A 24287-nucleotide genomic window follows, 5' to 3' on the forward strand; every position below is an offset into this window, starting at 1 on the left:
ATATGGGGACCGAACATTGGACATTGCACTGTATATGGGGACTGAACATTGGACATTGCACTGTATATGGGGACTGAACATTGGACATTGCACTGTATATGGGGACCGAACATTGGACATTGCACTGTATATGGGGACTGAACATTGGACATTGCACTGTATATGGGGACTGAACATTGGACATTGCACTGTATATGGGGACTGAACATTGGACATTGCACTGTATATGGGGACTGAACATTGGACATTGCACTGTATATGGGGACTGAACATTGGACATTGCACTGTATATGGGGACTGAACATTGGACATTGCACTGTATATGGGGACTGAACATTGGACATTGCACTGTATATGGGGACCGAACATTGGACATTGCACTGTATATGGGGACCGAACATTGGACATTGCACTGTATATGGAGACTGAACATTGGACATTGCACTGTATATGGGGACTGAACATTGGACATTGCACTGTATATGGGGACTGAACATTGGACATTGCACTGTATATGGGGACTGAATATCCACTGGACGTCCACCCTTGCGTACGTCCTTCTCACGACTAGGATGTGCACACACATATTTTTGACTGACATGTGCTGTTACTTCTGGCACATTATTTCCTGTACAGTCCATTTTTCTTGTTTTTTTCTGCCCCTTTCTATAGAAGTATAAAAAGCCCCGCTACGTGCAGTGTGTGCTTTTCGACCGAACCGGGGATGTCCTTACAGGAGACTCAGAGGGACAGATATTAACCTGGGCCAGAAGTGCCGCAGACACACGGACATTGGGCAAAGGTGCAAAGGGTGAGATATAACATACGGAAATGATTTAAGGATTGTATTATCATTTTTAGTATTGTTTTTTTTTTTAATTCGTTTATTAAACATCAGAAAATAGAGAACAATAAGACGTACATGTTGCTTGCAACCAAGCCAGTACAAATGTATATCCCAAGTCTTATCAGTACATATCTTGGTACATAGACCTGGTCTCAGAAAACTTAAAATAATACAGTATGCCTAAAGGACCTGTAATAAATCTCTAAAACTGTTTTACTGCCAAAACCAATTCCATTCTACTAGTATTTAAATGTTGAAACGAGGCGTGAACCAATGTAAAATTCTGCCATTTATTATAGTGAAGCTAGGCTATCTGTCACGTGACGACATGGTGAGGTTCCATGAGTTCCAAACAGCCCCTATTCTGGTATAACGTACGCTCATAAGGTATAATGGAGTTCACCAAATCAATCCAGGCCCTAAGAGATGGGTGATTGTTTCCCATCCAGCATTTTTAGCATTGTTAACTATTCTTATCTCTATGGGATGAAGATCGGTTGGATCTGACCGAAATATGTCCAATCCTCAGGACATTTTTTATTTCATTTCTCAAATTTTTACCAATTGTGCATCTCTAACATCCTATCCCTATATGTAGTTGGTGTAATAATAATATTAGCAAATACCTCCATTTAGAAATGTAGTCTAGTTCTTCAGTCTATGTGCAGGGCATTGCAGTAGCTTAGGTGTCCATGCTTATGACCCCTAACTCACTAACTGTCACTATATGAGTAGTTGTAACCATGGGTACCTAAGGTCCTGCACATGGGTAAGCCACATAGCGAATCAGAAGAACTAAACTACATTTCTAATTGCATGTACTTGCTGCTAATATTATTATTATTACACCTACTACATATTGGGATAGGATCCTGGAGATGGGAATATCCTTCAAGTCTATGGCCACCTCTGTCATGTATACAACCAATTACTTGTCACGCAGTTGAGAGTTTTCTTCTTCCTCCTCCTATGTCTTTTCCCACAGATACATATCAGATATCACGTCACACCCGTGCACATGATGGCAGCGTATCGTCGCTGATCGCTCTGCGAGGAGGTTACGTGCTCAGCTCAGGAGGAAAGGACAGGCGCTTGGTGTTATGGAGTGAGACCCTGAGCCAACTGAAGGAATACGAGGTAAGCCGTTATTCCAAGAGGATGAGAAATGTAATTTGGTGTCGCTTTTCTTCATCGTGTTTCTACTCCTTTTGTCGTTCAGATCCCTGAACAGTATGGGGCTGTACGATCCATCGCAGAGGGCATAGAGGGGGAACTGCTGGTCGGGACAACAAAGAACGCCCTTCTGAACGGGTCTCTGGAGCAGGGATTTGCACCTATCATACAGGTGTGTTTGCACCTACCGTCCAGCATGTTCGTTTATGGGGCGGACATCTGGCAGTGACCACAACCTTCATGAGCATCCTGGCATCTGTCCACTAGAGGGCCCCACTATAAAAAAAAAAACAAACAAAAAAACCCATATGAAAAACAAATGTTTGACAGCCACGAGACCTGAAGCCGTGGGGACTCGAACATAGTATTCGAGCTCTATTAGCACAGATGTCTTATTCCTGAGACATGCTTTAATGTTACATTCTGCAATAAAGGGCGAATTATAGAATGTAGTACGTGGATTATCTTGTCATGGACATTGCACACAAACACTGTAAGCCACCATTAATAGCATAGTCTACCAATAAAAGAAGAAACACTTATGTGAGTCTTGTGGCCAGTACGTCATTGATCTTACCTTTGTTGTGCCTGGAATATGAGATATAGATATATACCGTACATAAAATATATCATACACTCATGCATTCTGTCGCATGTTATCTTGTTTTCTGCAGGGGCACACAGATGAATTGTGGGGTTTGGCTACACATCCGTATCAGAATATCTTTGTGACCTGTGGCCATGACAAGCAGTTGTGTATTTGGAATGGCAGTGACCATACTCTGAATTGGGCATGTTTATTGGAGGTGAGTCACAGAAATGTTACGTTATGGTGCAATTACTGTGTAAGGGGTTTTCCTGTATAAAGCCAAACAGAGCACAAAAGACTGTGAGTACCTCCACCTCCCCCAAACAGAGCAGAAAAGGCTGTGAGTGCCTCCGCCCTCCCAAACAGAGCACAAAAGGCTGTGAGTACCTCTACCCTCCCAAACAGAGCACAAAAGGCTGTGAGTACCTCTGCCCTCCCAAACAGAGCAGAAAAGGCTGTGAGTACCTTCACATCCCCCAAACAGAGCAGAAAAGGCTGTGAGTACCTCCACCTCCCCCAAACAGAGCAGAAAAGGCTGTGAGTACCTCCGCCCTCCCAAACAGAGCAGAAAAGGCTGTGAGTACCTCCACCTCCCCCAAACAGAGCAGAAAAGGCTGTGAGTACCTCTGCCCTCCCAAACAGAGCAGAAAAGGCTGTGAGTACCTTCACCTCCCCCAAACAGAGCAGAAAAGGCTGTGAGTACCTATACCCTCCCAAACAGAGCAGAAAAGGCTGTGAGTACCTCTACCCTCCCAAACAGAGCAGAAAAGGCTGTGAGTACCTCTACCCTCCCAAACAGAGCAGAAAAGGCTGTGAGTACCTCTACCCTCCCAAACAGAGCAGAAAAGGCTGTGAGTACCTCCACCTCCCAAACAGAGAAGAAAAGGCTGTGAGTACCTCCACCCTCCCAAACAGAGCAGAAAAGGTTGTGAGTACCTCTACCCTCCCAAACAGAGCAGAAAAGGCTGTGGGTGCCTCCGCCCTCCCAAACAGAGCAGAAAAGGCTGTGAGTACCTCTACCCTCCCAAACAGAGCAGAAAAGGCTGTGAGTACCTCCGCCCTCCCAAACAGAGCAGAAAAGGCTGTGAGTACCTCCACCTCCCCCAAACAGAGCAGAAAAGGCTGTGGGTACCTCTACCCTCCCAAACAGAGCAGAAAAGGCTGTGAGTACCTCCACCTCCCCCAAACAGAGCAGAAAAGGCTGTGAGTACCTACACCTCCCCCAAACAGAGCAGAAAAGGCTGTGAGTACCTCTACCCTCCCAAACAGAGCAGAAAAGGCTGTGAGTACCTCTGCCCTCCCAAACAGAGCAGAAAAGGCTGTGAGTACCTCCATCTCCCAAACAGAGCAGAAAAGGCTGTGAGTACCTCTACCCTCCCAAACAGAGCAGAAAAGGCTGTGAGTACCTCCGCCCTCCCAAACAGAGCAGAAAAGGCTGTGAGTACCTCCATCTCCCAAACAGAGCAGAAAAGGCTGTGAGTACCTCTGCCCTCCCAAACAGAGCAGAAAAGGCTGTGAGTACCTTCACATCCCCCAAACAGAGCAGAAAAGGCTGTGAGTACCTCCACCTCCCCCAAACAGAGCAGAAAAGGCTGTGAGTACCTCCGCCCTCCCAAACAGAGCAGAAAAGGCTGTGAGTACCTCCACCTCCCCCAAACAGAGCAGAAAAGGCTGTGAGTACCTCTGCCCTCCCAAACAGAGCAGAAAAGGCTGTGAGTACCTTCACCTCCCCCAAACAGAGCAGAAAAGGCTGTGAGTACCTATACCCTCCCAAACAGAGCAGAAAAGGCTGTGAGTACCTCTACCCTCCCAAACAGAGCAGAAAAGGCTGTGAGTACCTCTACCCTCCCAAACAGAGCAGAAAAGGCTGTGAGTACCTCTACCCTCCCAAACAGAGCAGAAAAGGCTGTGAGTACCTCCACCTCCCAAACAGAGAAGAAAAGGCTGTGAGTACCTCCACCCTCCCAAACAGAGCAGAAAAGGCTGTGAGTACCTCTACCCTCCCAAACAGAGCAGAAAAGGCTGTGAGTACCTCCGCCCTCCCAAACAGAGCAGAAAAGGCTGTGAGTACCTCCACCTCCCCCAAACAGAGCAGAAAAGGCTGTGAGTACCTCTACCCTCCCAAACAGAGCAGAAAAGGCTGTGAGTACCTCCGCCCTCCCAAACAGAGCAGAAAAGGCTGTGAGTACCTCCACCTCCCCCAAACAGAGCAGAAAAGGCTGTGAGTACCTCTACCCTCCCAAACAGAGCAGAAAAGGCTGTGAGTACCTCCACCTCCCCCAAACAGAGCAGAAAAGGCTGTGAGTACCTACACCTCCCCCAAACAGAGCAGAAAAGGCTGTGAGTACCTCTACCCTCCCAAACAGAGCAGAAAAGGCTGTGAGTACCTCTGCCCTCCCAAACAGAGCAGAAAAGGCTGTGAGTACCTCCATCTCCCAAACAGAGCAGAAAAGGCTGTGAGTACCTCTACCCTCCCAAACAGAGCAGAAAAGGCTGTGAGTACCTCCGCCCTCCCAAACAGAGCAGAAAAGGCTGTGAGTACCTCCATCTCCCAAACAGAGCAGAAAAGGCTGTGAGTACCTCTGCCCTCCCAAACAGAGCAGAAAAGTCTGTGAGTACCTCCACCCCCCCCCCCCAAACAGAGCAGAAAAGGCTGTGAGTACCTCTACCCTCCCAAACAGAGCAGAAAAGGCTGTGAGTACCTCTGCCCTCCCAAACAGAGCAGAAAAGGCTGTGAGTACCTCCATCTCCCAAACAGAGCAGAAAAGGCTGTGAGTACCTCTACCCTCCCAAACAGAGCAGAAAAGGCTGTGAGTACCTCCGCCCTCCCAAACAGAGCAGAAAAGGCTGTGAGTACCTCCATCTCCCAAACAGAGCAGAAAAGGCTGTGAGTACCTCTGCCCTCCCAAACAGAGCAGAAAAGTCTGTGAGTACCTCCACCCCCCCCCAAACAGAGCAGAAAAGTCTGTGAGTACCTCCGCCCTCCCAAACAGAGCAGAAAAGTCTGTGAGTACCTCCACCCCCCCCCCCCCCAAACAGAGCAGAAAAGGCTGTGAGTACCTCCGCCCTCCCAAACAGAGCAGAAAAGGCTGTGAGTACCTCTACCCTCCCAAACAGAGCAGAAAAGGCTGTGAGTACCTCCGCCCTCCCACACAGAGCAGAAAAGGCTGTGAGTACCTCCACCTCCCCCAAACAGAGCAGAAAAGGCTGTGAGTACCTCTACCCTCCCAAACAGAGCAGAAAAGGCTGTGAGTACCTCTGCCCTCCCAAACAGAGCAGAAAAGGCTGTGAGTACCTCCATCTCCCAAACAGAGCAGAAAAGGCTGTGAGTACCTCTACCCTCCCAAACAGAGCAGAAAAGGCTGTGAGTACCTCCGCCCTCCCAAACAGAGCAGAAAAGGCTGTGAGTACCTCCATCTCCCAAACAGAGCAGAAAAGGCTGTGAGTACCTCTGCCCTCCCAAACAGAGCAGAAAAGTCTGTGAGTACCTCCACCCCCCCCCCCCCAAACAGAGCAGAAAAGGCTGTGAGTACCTCTACCCTCCCAAACAGAGCAGAAAAGGCTGTGAGTACCTCTACCCTCCCAAACAGAGCAGAAAAGGCTGTGAGTACCTCCGCCCTCCCACACAGAGCAGAAAAGGCTGTGAGTACCTCCGCCCTCCCACACAGAGCAGAAAAGGCTGTGAGTACCTCCACCTCCCCCAAACAGAGCAGAAAAGGCTGTGAGTACCTCTACCCTCCCAAACAGAGCAGAAAAGGCTGTGAGTACCTCCATCTCCCAAACAGAGCAGAAAAGGCTGTGAGTACCTCTGCCCTCCCAAACAGAGCAGAAAAGTCTGTGAGTACCTCCACCCCCCCCCCCCAAACAGAGCAGAAAAGGCTGTGAGTACCTCTACCCTCCCAAACAGAGCAGAAAAGGCTGTGAGTACCTCTACCCTCCCAAACAGAGCAGAAAAGGCTGTGAGTACCTCCGCCCTCCCAAACAGAGCAGAAAAGGCTGTGAGTACCTCTACCCTCCCAAACAGAGCAGAAAAGGCTGTGAGTACCTCTACCCTCCCAAACAGAGCAGAAAAGGCTGTGAGTACCTCTACCCTCCCAAACAGAGCAGAAAAGGCTGTGAGTACCTCTACCCTCCCAAACAGAGCAGAAAAGGCTGTGAGTACCTCCGCCCTCCCAAACAGAGCAGAAAAGGCTGTGAGTACCTCCGCCCTCCCAAACAGAGCAGAAAAGGCTGTGAGTACCTCCGCCCTCCCAAACAGAGCAGAAAAGGCTGTGAGTACCTCCATCTCCCAAACAGAGCAGAAAAGGCTGTGAGTACCTCTGCCCTCCCAAACAGAGCAGAAAAGTCTGTGAGTACCTCCACCCCCCCCCCCCAAACAGAGCAGAAAAGGCTGTGAGTACCTCCACCTCCCCCACACAGAGCAGAAAAGGCTGTGAGTACCTCCACCCCCCCCCTCCCCCAAACAGCTGAGTGTTGCACCCCTACCGATCTGATATGAATGTTATATCCTGAGGGAAGGCCACCAGTACCGTGAGCGTGAAAAAACACTTCCAAGTTTTTCTCTGCTATAAGGTTGCTGAAGGATTAGGTAATTTTTTTGAGAAGAATATTTTTGTGCATATTTATATATATATGGACCTACTATAAAACAGTGCTTCTTACTCGTAGGATCCTGGTTTATGTGCAGATTTCCATCCCAATGGAAGAGAAGTTTGTGTGGGTCTAAGCACAGGAAAGTAAGAATAGACATCTGTTTTGCAGTTCCTTCTTTCCTCTCCTATAACATCATCTTTTCATTCTTCTCTCCTTACAATTCTCCTGAATATGTGCTACATGCTATAGTGCAATGTTCTGCACTGGTCTGGTGTTACGATGGCATTGCAGCTTTTTATACCCACATTGATTTGTGGCTCCTGTACCTCCTATGTGGCCATCACATATCCGTTCTTTACAGGTGGCTGGTCTTGGACCTGCAGTCCAGCAAAATCCTCTCTGTGCACTCCGATGGGAATGAGCAACTCTCTGTGGTCAGATACTCTCCAGGTGAGTAAAGACACAAGTGTCTATTTTTCAAGTGCTTTTTCTTTCTTAAGTATATTTGAGTTTTGTGTTCATTTTAGATTCTGGGACATATCTGTAAAATAAGTGCAGGTTGTAGGTTTTTCAATTTCTTACATTATTTGGGGCTGCAATGAGGGTCTCGTACACATCAGATGAAAGTTGGCTGATTTCGGTAGGATCAACAAGCTATCTGATGTATTTGGGGGGCCTCCTGACTCTTCCCTCCAATTGATCATGTTGGGGAAGAGCAGGATCGGTGGGAATTTTAACCTCTCTATAGGAGAGAGAAGCCACTTATCAGAGAAGTCCAGAAACGTCTTTCTCCTCTCTCCATGCTAAAAGCACATGGATGTTCAGTAAAGCCGAGGGCTCGTGTGTATGGGAGAGCTTGGTGAGATAGCTGGAACCTCCGGACATCAAGTACCCCAAAGAGGCTACAACTTGGCCGACCATTGACCACAGTTGTCTCCTGATGCAATGATCTTCCTGAAATGTCCAACAATATTTTTCAATCTACTGATTTATATGTGATTTTAGAAATTGTGGTGTGGAAAGTATCTTTTACCATTAAAACATTCTGGGTTTCATTACCGCCTTTAGATTTGTTTTGACATCTTAGATTCTGCATGGTTTTTATCATTCTGTCTTTCTCTCCGATAGATGGGAATTTCCTGGCGGTTGGTTCCCATGATAATGTCATCTACATGTACAGCACGGGCCAGAAAGAACATAAGGATTATTCCCGCGACAGCTCTTTAGAAGAAAAATATAGCTCTCAAGAAGAAGGAGAAAACCCTGAAGGAGAGGGAGAGACCTTCGTGTGTGAGAGAGCGCAGCACTACACGCGATATGGAAAGTGCGTGGTGAGTTCTCAGCCTTCATTATTTGCTTTTCTGATGCGCTTAGGATCCATTGCTGTCAATGCAAATTTGATGTAACCATTGGCACTTATTTTAGAATTAAGTAACCAGTTCTGGTAAAGCGATCCCTCAGGCTACATTGGCCTCAGGTTACAGTCCGGGACTACGAATTGGTCATCGGTATTAGTTGGATGACGGTCCGACAAAGGCCATCAGAAGTACCCTATAGATAAAGCTCAAACACTATAGCTCCGTACACTGTGTAGTGAATGTCCGTGGATACTGCAGCTCAGCTACTATTCAAGTGAATGGCTGATAAACTGCAGTACTCGGCAGCAGCCACTACACATCTACGTAGCTGCGTTTTTCCACTCTGTACATTGCTTACATCCGCCACTACAGCTGAGCTGATTTTGTCTGATCAGTTTGGGTCCCTAGTGTCAGATCTCCACCGATCTCCTATTTATAACCTACCCCAAGAAAAGGTCTTCAGTATGTTAGTTACGGACAAACTCCTTTTCTTTACGTTACTTAGAAATTAGAACACAGCACCTTATGGGGAGAACAGGGTCAGCATTACCCATACATGATGCGCACGTCTCAGCCAAGGAGTCCTTCTTAGCATAAAGTCCATTATCCAAAAATGAAAAAGACAGTGCCTCACACGTTAGTGAAATAAATCGCGCTTTATTCTGCCTTCTGTGGCGACGTTTCGATCCCAAAGAAAGGCTTGATAAAGATCTTTGGGATCGAAACGTCGCCACAGAAGGCAGAATAAAGCGTGATTTATTTCACCAACGTGTGAGGCGCTGTCCTTTTCATTTTTGGATATTAAACTCCTTTTCTTTGTCAGATTTAATCTTAATTTTCCCTCTTATTTGGGACTCCCATTTGCTAGTTTTCTGTAGAGTTATGGTATCAGTTGCAATGGTTGTCAAGAAATAAACTAATATCGTAACTTAGGGGCACTATTATATCTAATACAGGCCGCCACAGTATACAAATATTGTTAACTTTCCTTTTATGTGTAAGTACCATAGTAAAGTCACCAATAAAATTAATAAATTGAACTTGTTTTCATCTTCTCACAACAGGGGCACTCCAGCTTTATAACCCATTTGGATTGGTCAAAAGATGGAAATTATATCATGTCAAATTCTGGAGACTATGAGATCCTATACTGTGAGTATTGAAAACAGAAACACATTTTAGAATCTTACAATTAATTTAGATTTTATTTTTGAGGTAATACTTAGTAATTAATGAGAATCATTAATTTATTTATTTAACTTTTCTTTATTCCTTATATCCAATCACTTGTCACATACCTATACTATAGTATAATATTTTACTTTTTTTCAAAGTCTTTGGTTGTCTTACCTTTTCTGCTTATCACTTATTCCTATCAAGGGGATATCACCGGAGGCTGCAAACTTCTCAGAAACAGATATAAAAATAAAGATCGTGAGTGGGCAACATACACATGTGTACTGGGCTACCATGTTTTTGGTAAGTAATGATTAGTGCATGACGATACAATTTATATTATCAATGAGCAGACAAGTATTCACTCAGAGCAATGGGCTCCATGTCAATTGTACATCTTTCTTGACTTTTAAAGGCTTTTTCCATAATACACATTCCTCTAAGCTAGCCATAATATGACTCTTTCTTTGAAACTCATCAGATGCCACAGTCACTATTGACAGGTTAAGCCGGATCAGGGCTACGGATATATCCATCATAGAGCACAATATGCATATACTATATGATATACTTCATAGAGGATTATGGAGCTACGCTCTCCATAAACATGCATGTTTGAATCTATTGAGCATACATCATTTTCGTATGAACAGGGAATACGTGGTTGCCAAGCACGATCACAAAATCTCACAAAGGATCAAGCCACTACTTGGACTACCCCTTTTTAAATGTAATAGAACCCCCCTTGTAAAATAAACATAACAGATACTCTCCAGCACTGTCGGTATCGGGACTCTCCTGAACATTTCTTCCACTTGTCTGAGGGTGCTGCAGCCCAATAGTAGCCACTGATTGGCTGCAGGGCTTTCGTGGCATAATGATATCATGAACACTGGGGACCACAGCGCTGGAACACCACCAGTACGAGTGGTGTGTAGATGTTATTTTTATCTTAAATGGGTGTCTACTTAGTTTAAAAAGGGGTTGTCCAGATAGTGTTCAATCTGTTCATTCTCTCCAGTGACAGCGGCAAGAGATTGGACTCTATTCTGGAGAGGTTGGACCTGCATATATGAAACATGTAGTATTGCAGACTGCACATAAAAGTGAAACATACATGGTAAAAAAAAGCAGACATTACCGATACCAGATCACAATAGCAAAGCACTACAGGATGCAGCAGACCCCCATGATAAAGGTGGGCGCAGCAAAGAAGCAAAATACTGATGAAACAACCACTCACAAACCTACCATTCATGGAGGGGGGATTTCCTAGCGGTATAAATGCCCACAGATGAGGCTGGTATAGCGCGTCAGTCACCCACATGTACTGCACAGTGTCTGGCCTGCAGCCTATAGATCACGGCTGTACTATTTTCCAATATTTGCATAGTGCAGCCAGGCCCTTTAGTGGTGTCTCTACTGTGGGGTGCACTGTGGAGTGCATTGTGGGGTGTACTGTGGAGTGCACTGTGGGGTGCATTGTGGGGTGTACTGTGAGGTGTATTGTGGGGGGCAGTGTGGTGTGCACTGTGGAGTGCACTCTGGGGTGCATTGTGGGGTGCACTGTGGAGTGCGCTGGGGTGGACTGTGGAGTGCATTGTGGGGTGCACTGTGGAGTGCACTGGGGGGCAGTGTGGAGTGCATTGTGGGGTGCACTGTGGAGTGCACTTTGGAGTGCACTATGGAGTGCACTGGGGTGGACTGTGGAGTGCATTGTGGGGTGCATTGTGGGGTGCATTGTGGGGGGCAGTGTAGTGTGCACTGTGGAGTGCACTGGGGTGCATTGTGGGGTGCATTGTGGAGTGCACTGTGGGGTGCATTGTGGGGTGTACTGTGAGGTGTATTGTGGGGGGCAGTGTGGTGTGCACTGTGGAGTGCACTTTGGAGTGCACTCTGGGGTGCATTGTGGGGTGCACTATGGAGTGCGCTGGGGTGGACTGTGGAGTGCATTGTGGGGTGCACTGTGGAGTGCACTGGGGGGCAGTGTGGAGTGCATTGTGGGGTGCACTGTGGAGTGCACTTTGGAGTGCACTATGGAGTGCACTGGGGTGGACTGTGGAGTGCATTGTGGGGTGCATTGTGGGGGGCAGTGTAGTGTGCACTGTGGAGTGCACTGGGGTGCATTGTGGGGTGCATTGTGGAGTGCACTGTGGGGTGCATTGTGGGGTGTACTGTGAGGTGTATTGTGGGGGGCAGTGTGGTGTGCACTGTGGAGTGCACTTTGGAGTGCACTCTGGGGTGCATTGTGGGGTGCACTATGGAGTGCGCTGGGGTGGACTGTGGAGTGCATTGTGGGGTGCACTGTGGAGTGCACTGGGGGGCAGTGTGGAGTGCATTGTGGGGGGCAGTGTGGAGTGCACTTTGGAGTGCACTATGGAGTGCACTGGGGTGGACTGTGGAGTGCATTGTGGGGTGCATTGTGGGGGGCAGTGTAGTGTGCACTGTGGAGTGCACTGGGGTGCATTGTGGGGTGCATTGTGGGGTGCACTGTGGAGTGCACTGGGGGGCAGTGTGGAGTGCATTGTGGGGGGCAGTGTGGAGTGCACTTTGGAGTGCACTATGGAGTGCACTGGGGTGGACTGTGGAGTGCATTGTGGGGTGCATTGTGGGGGGCAGTGTAGTGTGCACTGTGGAGTGCACTGGGGTGCATTGTGGGGTGCATTGTGGGGTGCACTGTGGAGTGCACTGGGGGGCAGTGTGGAGTGCATTGTGGGGGGCAGTGTGGAGTGCACTTTGGAGTGCACTATGGAGTGCACTGGGGTGGACTGTGGAGTGCATTGTGGGGTGCATTGTGGGGGGCAGTGTAGTGTGCACTGTGGAGTGCACTGGGGTGCATTGTGGGGTGCATTGTGGGGTGCACTGTGGGGTGCATTGTGGGGTGCACTGTGGAGTGCATTGTGGGGTGCATTGTGGGGGGCAGTGTAGTGTGCACTGTGGAGTGCACTGGGGTGCATTGTGGGGTGCACTGTGGGGGGCAGTGTGGTGTGCACTAGGGTGCAATGTGGAGTGCACGGTTTGGTGCACTGTAGGGTGCCCACCTGATCTAACACTAAGGAAGGCTGTACATACCAATGGTGTATAGCAGAGGACAGTACATTTTTCATTTTTCTTTCAATAGGGGTTTGGCCGGAAGGATCTGATGGGACAGATATTAATGCTCTCTCCCGCTCCCATGGCATGACTATGATCTCCGTTGCAGATGATTTCTGCAAGGTTCACCTCTTTAGCTATCCTTGCAATAAGCCTAAGGTATGAAGCCGAGTGATGTATATTACATTCTGACACATAATGTACATAATGTAATACGTTTGCTAATATAATGTAAAATGTCTGTAATTAATTTGCATATTTTTCCAACAGGCACCAAGCCATGTCTACTCTGGCCATGGAAGCCATGTAACCAACGTTCGCTTCACGCACAGTGATAGCTACCTCATATCATTGGGTGGGAAGGATGCAAGCATTTTCCAGTGGAGAGTTGTGAAAGCTGCAAACCTTCCTCGCAGCCAGTCGCTGTCCTCCACGTCATCGCTAGAAGCTGCTCACTAAGGGACGTCTCCCAATACACAGAGACAAAGATCCGGAAACCATAACCTGGTTGTGACTTATTACTATTAAATCTGCCAACATTCATTGTTACTAGTGATGAGTGAACGTGCTGGGATAAGGTGTTATCTGAGCATGCTCAGGGGCTAACCGAGTGACGTCAGCATGCTTGAAAAATATGTTCAAGTCCCCTCGGCTGTTGGACAGCCACATCACATGGAGGGATAGCCGGTTTGTTAGACAATCCCTGCATATGATGTAGCTGTCTAACAGGTGCGAGACATGCAGCCACGGGGACTTGAACATATCATTTCAGCATGCCGACGTCACACGGTTAGGACCTGAGCATGCTCAGATAACACCTTATTGCTCATCACTAATTGTTACCTTATCGATAAAAGTCGTGTAAGGTAACTCTGGGCCGATCTCACACAAGTACCTTCTAAGAGCGGAGCCGACACAGCGACCTGCAATGTCACAATATCAGAAAGGTTATTACGGTACAGCTCCACAAGGCGATCAGACATGCTACCAGCTCTGCTTTTTGCTGACTACATTCCCTTTTTATTCCCCTACACCTGACATACTGCTCTAGACTGAGCCATAGGTCTTAACGCCATCTTAACTACTGAAACGCAAACCCACCACGTCCTGCAGTAATAAACCCCCAACGTGCCTCATGTCATTGTACATATAGTGTAAGCATCCGGCGGCAGACACAGCATACGCTTTCTAAGAGCGTGTAGGACAGAAGATGTATATGTATATTAAAGGCATTAGGCTTAGTGACGACCATAAAACCCTTTTCTGGTGCTGACACGTCCATAACAGATTTTTATGAAATATTGCTATCAATAATTGCACTGTAGACAATCCTGCAACATATCCTCAGAAACGTGAAGAATTCTGTCCCATACTGTCTCATTAGATGCAAACAATGCCAAAACCGAGCCCCATCTATCAATAGTGCAAAAACCTAACTAACATGGGTGACGTGAGAGCCATCCATCCTTATACCTGCTCCTTCTATACCCTCAGAATGCACCTTCCCTCTGACCTTCCAAAGCACTATTTTTTTTTTTACCCCTTTACTGTATATAAAGATATATGTTTAATTACTGACTTCCAGTTTAAATGGATTTTTATTAAAGAGATATATATATGTGAAATATTGGAAAATGAGGTGTCGTGATTGGGGTTTAATTATGATTGTCGAAACGATTTTATTCTGAAAGTTTGTGACTTTTTTATTGTTGGGATAAGTCATCACTTTCAGACTGATGGGGGTCTAACCCTCTGCACCTCCACTAATCAGCTGTTTAAGGGGCCGCAGTGCTCCCACGAACTCTGCAGCCACTTCCCTCTTTCTACGCGCACGCTGTCCGCTTAATAGCAGTGTTAGAGAACGTTGCCATCATGTCCCATTGATGTGATTGTGATAACTTTGCTAATCCTGCTACTAAGTAAACTGTGTGATGCAAACATTGAGGCTGTAGGGCTAACATGGGCATCGTAGATGGCATCTTCAAACAGCCGAGCCAAAAGTTGGACCTCCACCCTCCTGATTCTGGTGCCCTACACTGAAGGTTAGGCCATGATTATTCGGATCCCAGAAAAAAAAAATTTAAATTGTTACTGTTCTTTTTTTTTTATCCTAGATTAATGGTAAAAGTAAAAAGTGCGATCCGAGTTTTGCTTTGTTTTTACTTGATTGATCAATTTTTTTTCCGGACTACTGTCCCAAAAGACATAAACTATAACGGGTACTTATTCTAATTGTGTAAAAAAAAAAAAAAATAGAGAGGTAAAACACAACCTTGTAAATGGGGCCAAAACAAAAAAATCCCATCTACTTTAGATTAAAGTTGTTCGACCGGCTGATAGTCTAATGCAGTGGTCCCCAACTCCAGGCCTCGAGGGCCGCCAACAGTGCAGGTTTTCAGGATTTCCTTAGTATTGCACAGGGGTTGGAATCATCACCTGTGCAGATGATCACATTATCACCGATGCAATACTAAAGAAATCCTGAAAACCTGCACTGTTGGCGGCCCTCGAGGCCTGGAGTTGGGGACCCCTGCGTCTAATGTGTATGAAGACCTCCCGACCCTCTACCTGCAGATAATGGTGGAGATAGAGAGGCGGATCAGTCGCATGGATTTCAAATGGCCTATATATTTTGTTCTCCAGACAATAAGAGGCTGCCAGAGATAGGGAAAATGGGAGCTCTGATGGATTTGATACATTTTTGTAGTCCACTCTGCTAATAAAGGACTTTCATACACTCTATGCAACAGGAAATTGGTAGAACATTTTTATTATTATTATTAATAACAGCATTCAGCTCGATCTTGAGCCATGGCGACTTGATGGAGGAACGCTCTGTAGGAAGATGGATCTTGTGCGAGCCTAGATAGGTCCACCAGGGTCTTCTCCACCTTTATCTTGATTGTATCAAGCCATCAGGTTGCTGGTCTTCTTCTTCTCCTTGTTCCTTCTACTCTTCCTATCATGCTATCCTTCTCCACAGTGATCACTCTGTTCGTTTGTGTCCAAAGTACGAAAGTCGTAGCTTGGTGATCCTTGCACCCAGTGACATGTCCGGCTTGATTTTTTTTAGAAAGTTGCCAAGCTTTGCATTAATAAAGCAAATGGACATTTAATAAAAATTCTGTGCAAAGATGAGCAAAGCCTTTAACCATGCTGCAGTAAATGAGAAATAAAGATTGGGTGTTGTTCAAACCTTACAGCAGAGCAACTCCTGTTACGGTCCATGTGTAACGATCACCAGACTTATCAATACAAACTGCATACAATATTAAATAGATCACTCAGACCTGATGATGCTGTTGTACTTACTTTAAATTCCATGTCAAAATGGTTGCATCATCCTTTATATTAAATGAGCATTTAAATATTAGGCAGGGCAATATTCACTAAGGATAATATAGCCATTCTTACAATGATTTTCTAAGTAAGTACACCAGCCTCATGAGATCTGTATTACGATGCATGTATATTGTATTGTAGAATCTGCTTTTAAACACCTCTCCTATCTTGTGCTGCCGGCGGTTTTGCAGGGTCAAAACTTCTGACAAAGCTGTAAAGGAAGTCTATCACAGTCTCAGCTTACCATCCTTTTTTTGATGGTTTTGTGCAGATTGGCTATGCTAAGCCTATGTTCACATGTAGCATTTTTGTAATGCTAATTGTAAACCTGCATTTTACAGTACCAGTAAAGACTATTGAGATTTCAGAAATCTCATACACACACATTGATTTTATTTTCCTGACTGATTTGGAAAACTGCAACAAGTCACTGCTTTCAGTGTTTTTTTTTTTCCTGCGTATTTCCAGTGTTTTTTTCACCCATAGGAAACAATGGGTAATTGTAAAAATACAGCAAAAAACGCAGGTATCAGTTAAATCAGGTTTTATTTTGTGCCACTAGACTTTATCAACATGCACAAGAGAATAAAAACGCAACAAAAACGTAGCAAAAACTCAGCAAAACCTGCTTTTTGTAAGCAGCTTCTTTAGTGCTAAGAGAGCAAGTTTTGCCTGCGGAAACATACGCAGTAAAAACGCAACGTGTGAACAAAGCCTTGGGGGCACTGATTGCCTGTGCTTGGTGTAAACACACATTTTGTGCTGACAGTCTCCTTGTTTTACTTTTTTTATTCATTTTTTTATTTTGTATTTTTTTAATATTTTTTATTTATTTTAATTAATCATTTGTTATTTTTATTAAGTTTTATGATTTGGTTTTATTTTTTTTAATTTTATTCTATGGCTACGTACCATTGACCAACTTGCACCCACAAAGTCAGACTACACTTTAAAAGGGGTTTCAACTTTTTCACTTTTAAGAACAGTGAACTTTAAGGGTATGTGGCCACGCTGCGGATTTTCCTGCGGATTTGGAAAATCTGCAGTGCAAAACCACTGCGGTTTTCACTGCGGATTTTCTTGCGGTTTCTTCTGCGGATTCTTCTGTGGGTTTTCACCAGCACTTTCCTATTGGTGCTGGTTGAAACCCGCTGCAGAATCCGCACAAACAATTGACATGCTGCGGAAAATAATCAGCAGCGTTTCCTCACGGCTTTTTCCGCAGCATATGCACAGCGGTTTTTTTTCCCATAGGTTTACATTGTACTGTAAACTTTGGGAAAACTGCTGCGGATCCGCAGCAAAATCCGCAGCGTGCGCACACAGCCTTAAGGTGCATAACCGCTGCAGCTAATCACTGAGCTCGATGATTAGCTGCACTGCTTATGTGCATTGTTGACATGACGTCTCCAATGCAGTCAAAATACAGACCTGAGCAGAGTCTGTGAGTCGGTTCTGGACCCCAGGGAGGGTGAGTACCTGCTCTGTTTCTTATTTTAGGTATATAAGAACGCTTGGAGTCCACTTGCCTTAAAGCCCTCCTCCTCTTCCTCCCATCAAAGTTTTTATCCTCTTAATATATTGCAGTCATCATATTATACAGCACTGTGTACTTACAATTGCTTATTTTCCCTTCCTACCAGATAATTCTTCTCTTTCCCATTAGATCTGTAACATCACGTGATTAAAAACTGACATGCTGACATAGGAAGGCTATTTTCCCTGCATGCGTCATCGTTAGAACTACAATTCTACATCATTGCAATGTGGAAGACCCTTTAGAATGCTACATTCCCCACGATGATTTTTTTTATGCTGCACATTTCAGAAAAAAATGCAAGGAACCTATTTAATGTGTGCATAAAATCTGCAACCTGAAAAACTCACCAAACGTTCATAGTGGGAACGTAGACTAACACCTCTTGTAGATACAAGAGTATATATCCGACCACACTATTAAAGTAAGATTGAATACAAGAAAAATATTACAAATGGAATGCAAATTTCCAAAAGTAGTAAAAAACAATGTACCCAGAGGATGGTTAATACATAATGACAGGTGGATTACTGACCACCACTAACCTTGTGCAGCAACTTCATTCTGCTGATCCCTGTAGTGAGACGGCCAGAATGGAGTTGCTGTATGGAGGATGTTTTTATCGATTTTACTATGTGCAGAGAACACTTGAGCCTCCACTCTAGTCAGGGGCGTAACGATCGTGGTTGCACAGTGGGCCCGTGTGGGTGAGGGACTTGCCGCTGCCAGCGCAAACTTCAACTGGATGTGCATCATTGGACACACATTCAGCTGGAGTTTATTGTGGCACAGAGAGCCGCTGGGTCCGTGCACAACAATACACGCTGAGGGCCAATGAGAGTCCGGCAGTTGACATTAGCATGCATGTGACTCAGGGAGCATGGCCGTGACGTCATGTGTTCCTGTCGTTTGCACACTGAGGTCAGCTGGCAACTTCAGAAGAGGCCCCCGCATGTCGGGGGAAGGTTGATATAATTGTTTACCTTTTTTCTATAAAGAACAGCGGCAAAATGGGGGACATGTACCAGGATGGGGCATATATATTAGGATGGGGGATATAATTCAGAATGAGGAACATATATACCAAGATGGGGGATATATATAACAGAATAAGGAACATATATACAAGGATGATGAACATACATACCAGGATGGAGTATATATACCTGGGTAAGGGCTGTATACCAGGATGGGGTATATATATACCAGGATAAGGGCCATATACCAGGATGGGGTATACGGTATATATACCAGGATAAGGGCCATATACCAGGATGGGGTATACGGTATATATACCAGGATAAGGGCCATATACCAGGATGGGGTATACGGTATATATACACCAGGATAAGGGCCATATACCAGGATGGGGTATACGGTATATATACACCAGGATAAGGGCCATATACCAGGATGGGGTATACGGTATATATACCAGGATAAGGGCCATATACCAGGATGGGGTATACGGTATATATACCAGGATAAGGGCCATATACCAGGATGGGGTATACGGTATATATACACCAGGATAAGGGCCATATACCAGGATGGGGTATACGGTATATATACACCAGGATAAGGGCCATATACCAGGATGGGGTATACGGTATATATACACCAGGATAAGGGCCATATACCAGGATGGGGTATACGGTATATATACACCAGGATAAGGGCCATATACCAGGATGGGGTATATATATATACCAGGATAAGGGCCATGTACCAAGATGGGGAACATATATACCAGGATGGAGTGTGTGTATATATATATAATCAGGAGTGAGCCCAAGATGGAGGACATTACTACATAATGGGAGAGGGGGTACAACTTGTATGTCCTTATAGGATTTAGAACGATCTAATAACCATGTATAAGTATATAAGGGGACAATGCAAATATCTCGCTGAGGATCTGTTTATACCAAGGAAGGTGACGGGCACAAGGGGGCATTCTTTGCGTCTGGAGGAGAGAAGGTTTTTCCACCAACATAGAAGAGGATTCTTTACTGTTAGGGCAGTGAGAATCTGGAATTGCTTGCCTGAGGAGGTGGTGATGGCGAACTCAGTCGAGGGGTTCAAGAGAGGCCTGGATGTCTTCCTGGAGCAGAACAATATTGTATCATACAATTATTAGGTTCTGTAGAAGGACGTAGATCTGGGGATTTATTATGATGGAATATAGGCTGAACTGGATGGACAAATGTCTTTTTTCGGCCTTACTAACTATGTTACTATGTAGAACGCTACAAGGGCCCATACATCTGACCCACATGTGTGGGAGAGGCAGGTCCGAGTTTTGCTGTTGGACTCTAGTTCTGCCACTGATTCTAGTCGATCCTGTTGTGAGACCTCTGTAGTGGAGTTACTGTATGGAGGGTGGAGGTATAGATTACTGTGCGCACAGAAATCCTGAACCTCCATAAAGCCGCTGTGATCTAGTGATTTCTGTAGTGATCCTTGTAGAACGGAGGTGCTGTATGGAGATCTGTGGTTTCTGTGCACTCGTCTACATGAAGAGTTCGCCGGAGCATGGTGCGCCAATTCAGGTCAGACATGCGCTTCCTACTGAATATGGCGCATCTTTCAGCGACCGTGCGTCACCGCAACAAATGTCCTGCAGTCTCCACCATAGCTAATGACACTTCTGCAGCCTGACTCTTCAGAATGATGATGGAGCTGTCCAGGACTGGTGTAAACACAGCAAAAGACAAGTTCTTTTTAGAAAACACCAGTGATTGTCTTACCGCTGTCTCTAACATCATGTCCTCCCTCTATCTGAAACTAAACCTGTCAAAAACTGAACTCCTCGTGTTCTCTCCCTCTACTAACTTACCTTTGCCTGACATTGCCATCTCCGTGTGCGGTTCCACCATTACTCCAAAGCAACATGCCCGCTGCCTTGGGGTCATACTTGATTCCTAGCTTTCATTCACCCCCCACATCCGATCACTGGCTCGCTCTTCTTACCTGCATCTCAAAAACATTTCTAGAATTCGCCCTTTTCTTAATTTCGACTCTGCAAAAACTCTGACTGTTTCACTTATTCATTCTCGTCTGGACTATTGTAACTCTCTACTAATCGGCCTCCCTCTTGCAAAACTCTCCCCGCTCCAATCTGTCCTGAATGCTGCAGCCAGGATCATATTCCTCACCAACCGTTACACCAATGCCTCTACCCTGTGCCAGTCATTACACTGGCTACCCATCCACTCCAGAATCCAGTACAAAACTACTACCCTCATCCACAAAGCACTCCATGGATCAGCACCACCCTACATCTCCTCCCTGGTCTCAGTCTACCACCCTACCCGTGCCCTCCGCTCCGCTAATGACCTCAGGTTAGCATCCTCAATAATCAGAACCTCCCACTCCCGTCTCCAAGACTTTACACGTGCTGCGCCGATTCTTTGGAATGCACTACCTAGGTTAATACGATTAATCCCCAATCCCCACAGTTTTAAGCGTGCCCTAAAAACTCATTTGTTCAGACTGGCCTACCGCCTCAATGCATTAACCTAACGATCCCTGTGTGGCCTATTTATAATAAAAAAAAAAAGGTTCCTCGCATTATGTTCTCATACACTTTATGCAGTTATTAGCCCTCTGTGTCTGTACTGCTACATACTTAGGCAGGTAACTGGTTCATGCAGCTTTACATGAACACCTGAGCCTTACACTATAGCTGGTCCGAATAACTAAAGCAATTGTTACCATCCACCTCTCGTGTCTCCCCTTTTCCTCATAGTTTGTAAGCTTGAGAGCAGGGCCCTCATTCCTCCTGGTATCTGTTTTGAACTGTATTTCTGTTATGATGTAATGTTTATTGTCTGTACAAGTCCCCTCTATAATTTGTAAAGCGCTGCGGAATATGTTGGCGCTATATAAATAAAATTATTATTAAAATTATTATTAAGTTCTGTCAAATCTTATTGATGAATCGAGGCAAATGTGTAATTTTTGCTATATGAAAAAAAAACCGTAAACTGAAATCAACTTATACCGACTGCAAAAAATAAAATAATAAAACATACAAAAGTTTAAAAAAATTTTTAATGAGCGATTTTTTATATTTAATCTGTGACAAAATTGAGTGTGTCCTCACACTGTGAGTGATGGGCCACCTAGACCCTGCCGCAGGCTGCACATGCGCTCAGTGACGGGCCGTCAACACTGTCAACAGCAGCCTGCACATGCGCTCAATGACGGGCCGTCTACAGCAGACGCAGTCTACGCATGCGCACCACTGTCCCTCACCACCCGTATGCATCGTTTTTACGCTGGCTATGCCATTATGAGCCACGTGATTGTAATGCATCAATCTGATTGGCTATCAAGGCTAACCAACGGCTGATGTCAACCACTTTCGGTTATTTCCGTAAACGCTCTTCGTGCATTTTCGGAACTACCCGCCGGAAGTGATACTTTGAACCCGCTTTTCTTATTTACTATCCGGAAGTCCTTCCCTCTCCTTCTTCTCCTTCTTACCGGAAGTATCCCCCCTTCTTTCCCCGCCCCCACCACGGGCACCGGAAACACACTCGGCGCCCCGACTTATTGTGCGCGCGGGAGAGCGAGAGATGGCGGCGAATATGTACCGGGTGGGCGGTGAGTACCGGCTCCTCAGCCCTCGGGGACTGTGGAGAGGGCTGTGTGCTGCTCGTCCATGCCCCTGTAGCCTGTAATGGAGTGCGGGCCGCAGTGACCGGCCACAGGCCTCCGCGCTGCCCGAGCCCCTCACTGCTGCGCTTCCTGCCCGGCCCGCAGGGGGCGCACGAGGCTTCTTGTGTCCCTGTGCGACCCCCGGGGGTCTCCTTTACAGCAGTGGGTGATGTTCTGGAATCTTCGTCATGTGAATGGACTGATTTCTGTCTGGGGCATTATATCGCTTTAATGCCCCCGGTTCTGTACCGATTCCCGATTTATCCCCACGGCGTGGAAAAATCAGCCAAATCCACGTGTGCGGTGCCATATTCTCTCCTCCCTAAGTTACAAGAGGATTCAAATCCCTTTTAGACGGTTATTTTGGTGCCGGAAACCCTCTTCCCATTTATAACAAATTGTGCTTTATTCACCCTCCCCAGGTCCAGCACCGAGTCTCTACTGCTGCCAGAATAGACGGCGTGAGCTGCTGAACTCCGCAGTCTCCTTGACAACTCCCGGCGCAGCGGTGATGACTCGGCACTGGACCCAGAGAGGACGAGGAAAGACAGTTTGTGGTTAAAACCAGGAACAGTTTTTTATTATTTTTTTTAAAGCAGAAAACCCCTTTAAACGTCCCGTGATGTATATATCTGTCACATAGATGGATGCCAGGGCCCGCTCCACACAGGGCAGGTGCCGGCTACGGTCTACAGCCGGCATCTAGATCGGAGCCCACTATGGGGGACTAAAGGGAAACTTAAAAAAACTAAACTTTTTGTCCTACCCCCTTTCTTCAAAACTAATGGGGGGGGGGGGGGTATTATATTCATAAGTGCCATATCCATAAGTCGGATCAAAATATAAAGTTATTTGACCCCTTAACGACCAGAGGTTTTTGTTTTTCCTTTTTTTTTTTTTTGCTCCCCTCCTTCCCAGAGCCATAACTTTTTTCAGTTCTTTTGGTTTTAACATATTGTGTACTGGAAAACGGGGAAAATTGCAAAAAAGAGTGCAATTCCAATTTATTTATTTTTTACCGTGTTCACCAAATGCTAAAACTGACCTGCCACTATGATTCTCCAGGTCCTTAGAAGTTCATAGACACCAGACATGTCTAGGTTCTTTTTTTATTTAAGTGGTGAAAAAGAAATTCCAAACTTTGGTTAAAAAAAAAAAGTGCCATTTTCCGAGACCTGTAGCGTCTCCATTCTTCGTGATGTCAGGTGAGGGCTTATTTTTTGTGCTCCGCGCTGATGGTTTTTATTGCTACCATTTTGTTGTAGATACGATCTCTTGATCCCCCATTATTACATTTTATTGCAATGTATCGGCGACCAAAAAAACGTAATTCTGACTTTTTGAAAAAAAAATTCTCATTACACCATTTAGTGATTGGGTCAATTCTTTTTTTTTTTTTTTTTTATGTTGATCGGGTGATTCTGAACGCGGGGATACCAAATATTTTTATTTTGAATGGAGCAAAAAGGGGGTGATTTGAACTTATATTTATTTTTTTTTTATATTTTTACAAACTTTTTAACGTTTTGCATGCTTCAATAGTCTCCATGGGAGACTAGAAACTGCAGTTGTCTGATCGGCTCTACTACATACAGGTGATGATCAGATCGCCTGTATGTAGCAGAAATGCTCACTTGCTATGAGCATCGACCACCGGTCAGCGCTCATAGTAATCCAGCTATGACAACCATACAGGTCTGCTGGAGACCCCTGGTTGTCATGCCAACCCATCGGTGACCTGCGAACACATGACAGGGTCACCTATGGGCAGCATTTCTGGCACACTTCCGGAATACACGAGTTAAATGCTGCTGTCACTAGTTAACAGCTGTGGGTGGATCGCGGCTGTTGGAGGCACATGTCAGCTGTACAAAACAACTGACATGTGCCGGGAAAGATGTGGATTCAGCGCAG

General features: G+C 45.6%; 2 protein-coding genes across 2 annotated transcripts in view; both read left to right on the plus strand.

The window, feature by feature from the left end:
- The window catches only part of EML3 (EMAP like 3), a 55197-nt gene extending 40733 nt beyond the window's left edge, over window positions 1-14464 (plus strand). Inside the window, exons 13-23 of the mRNA XM_069738875.1 lie at window positions 673-811; window positions 1833-1984; window positions 2067-2192; window positions 2695-2826; window positions 7278-7345; window positions 7564-7652; window positions 8331-8533; window positions 9625-9712; window positions 9941-10039; window positions 12858-12988; window positions 13100-14464. Of these exons, the coding sequence (XP_069594976.1) occupies window positions 673-811; window positions 1833-1984; window positions 2067-2192; window positions 2695-2826; window positions 7278-7345; window positions 7564-7652; window positions 8331-8533; window positions 9625-9712; window positions 9941-10039; window positions 12858-12988; window positions 13100-13288 (1416 nt within the window). The 3' untranslated portion in view covers window positions 13289-14464. The remainder of the gene's footprint in view (window positions 1-672; window positions 812-1832; window positions 1985-2066; window positions 2193-2694; window positions 2827-7277; window positions 7346-7563; window positions 7653-8330; window positions 8534-9624; window positions 9713-9940; window positions 10040-12857; window positions 12989-13099) is intronic.
- A 7700-nt stretch (window positions 14465-22164) lies between these two features.
- MTA2 (metastasis associated 1 family member 2) overlaps window positions 22165-24287 on the plus strand; it is a 31635-nt gene continuing 29512 nt past the window's right edge. The window contains exon 1 of the mRNA XM_069739939.1: window positions 22165-22319. Within this exon, the coding sequence (XP_069596040.1) occupies window positions 22292-22319 (28 nt within the window). The 5' untranslated portion in view covers window positions 22165-22291. The remainder of the gene's footprint in view (window positions 22320-24287) is intronic.

Source organism: Ranitomeya imitator, chromosome 9 (assembly GCF_032444005.1).
Source record: "Ranitomeya imitator isolate aRanImi1 chromosome 9, aRanImi1.pri, whole genome shotgun sequence".
NCBI lineage: Eukaryota > Metazoa > Chordata > Amphibia > Anura > Dendrobatidae > Ranitomeya > Ranitomeya imitator.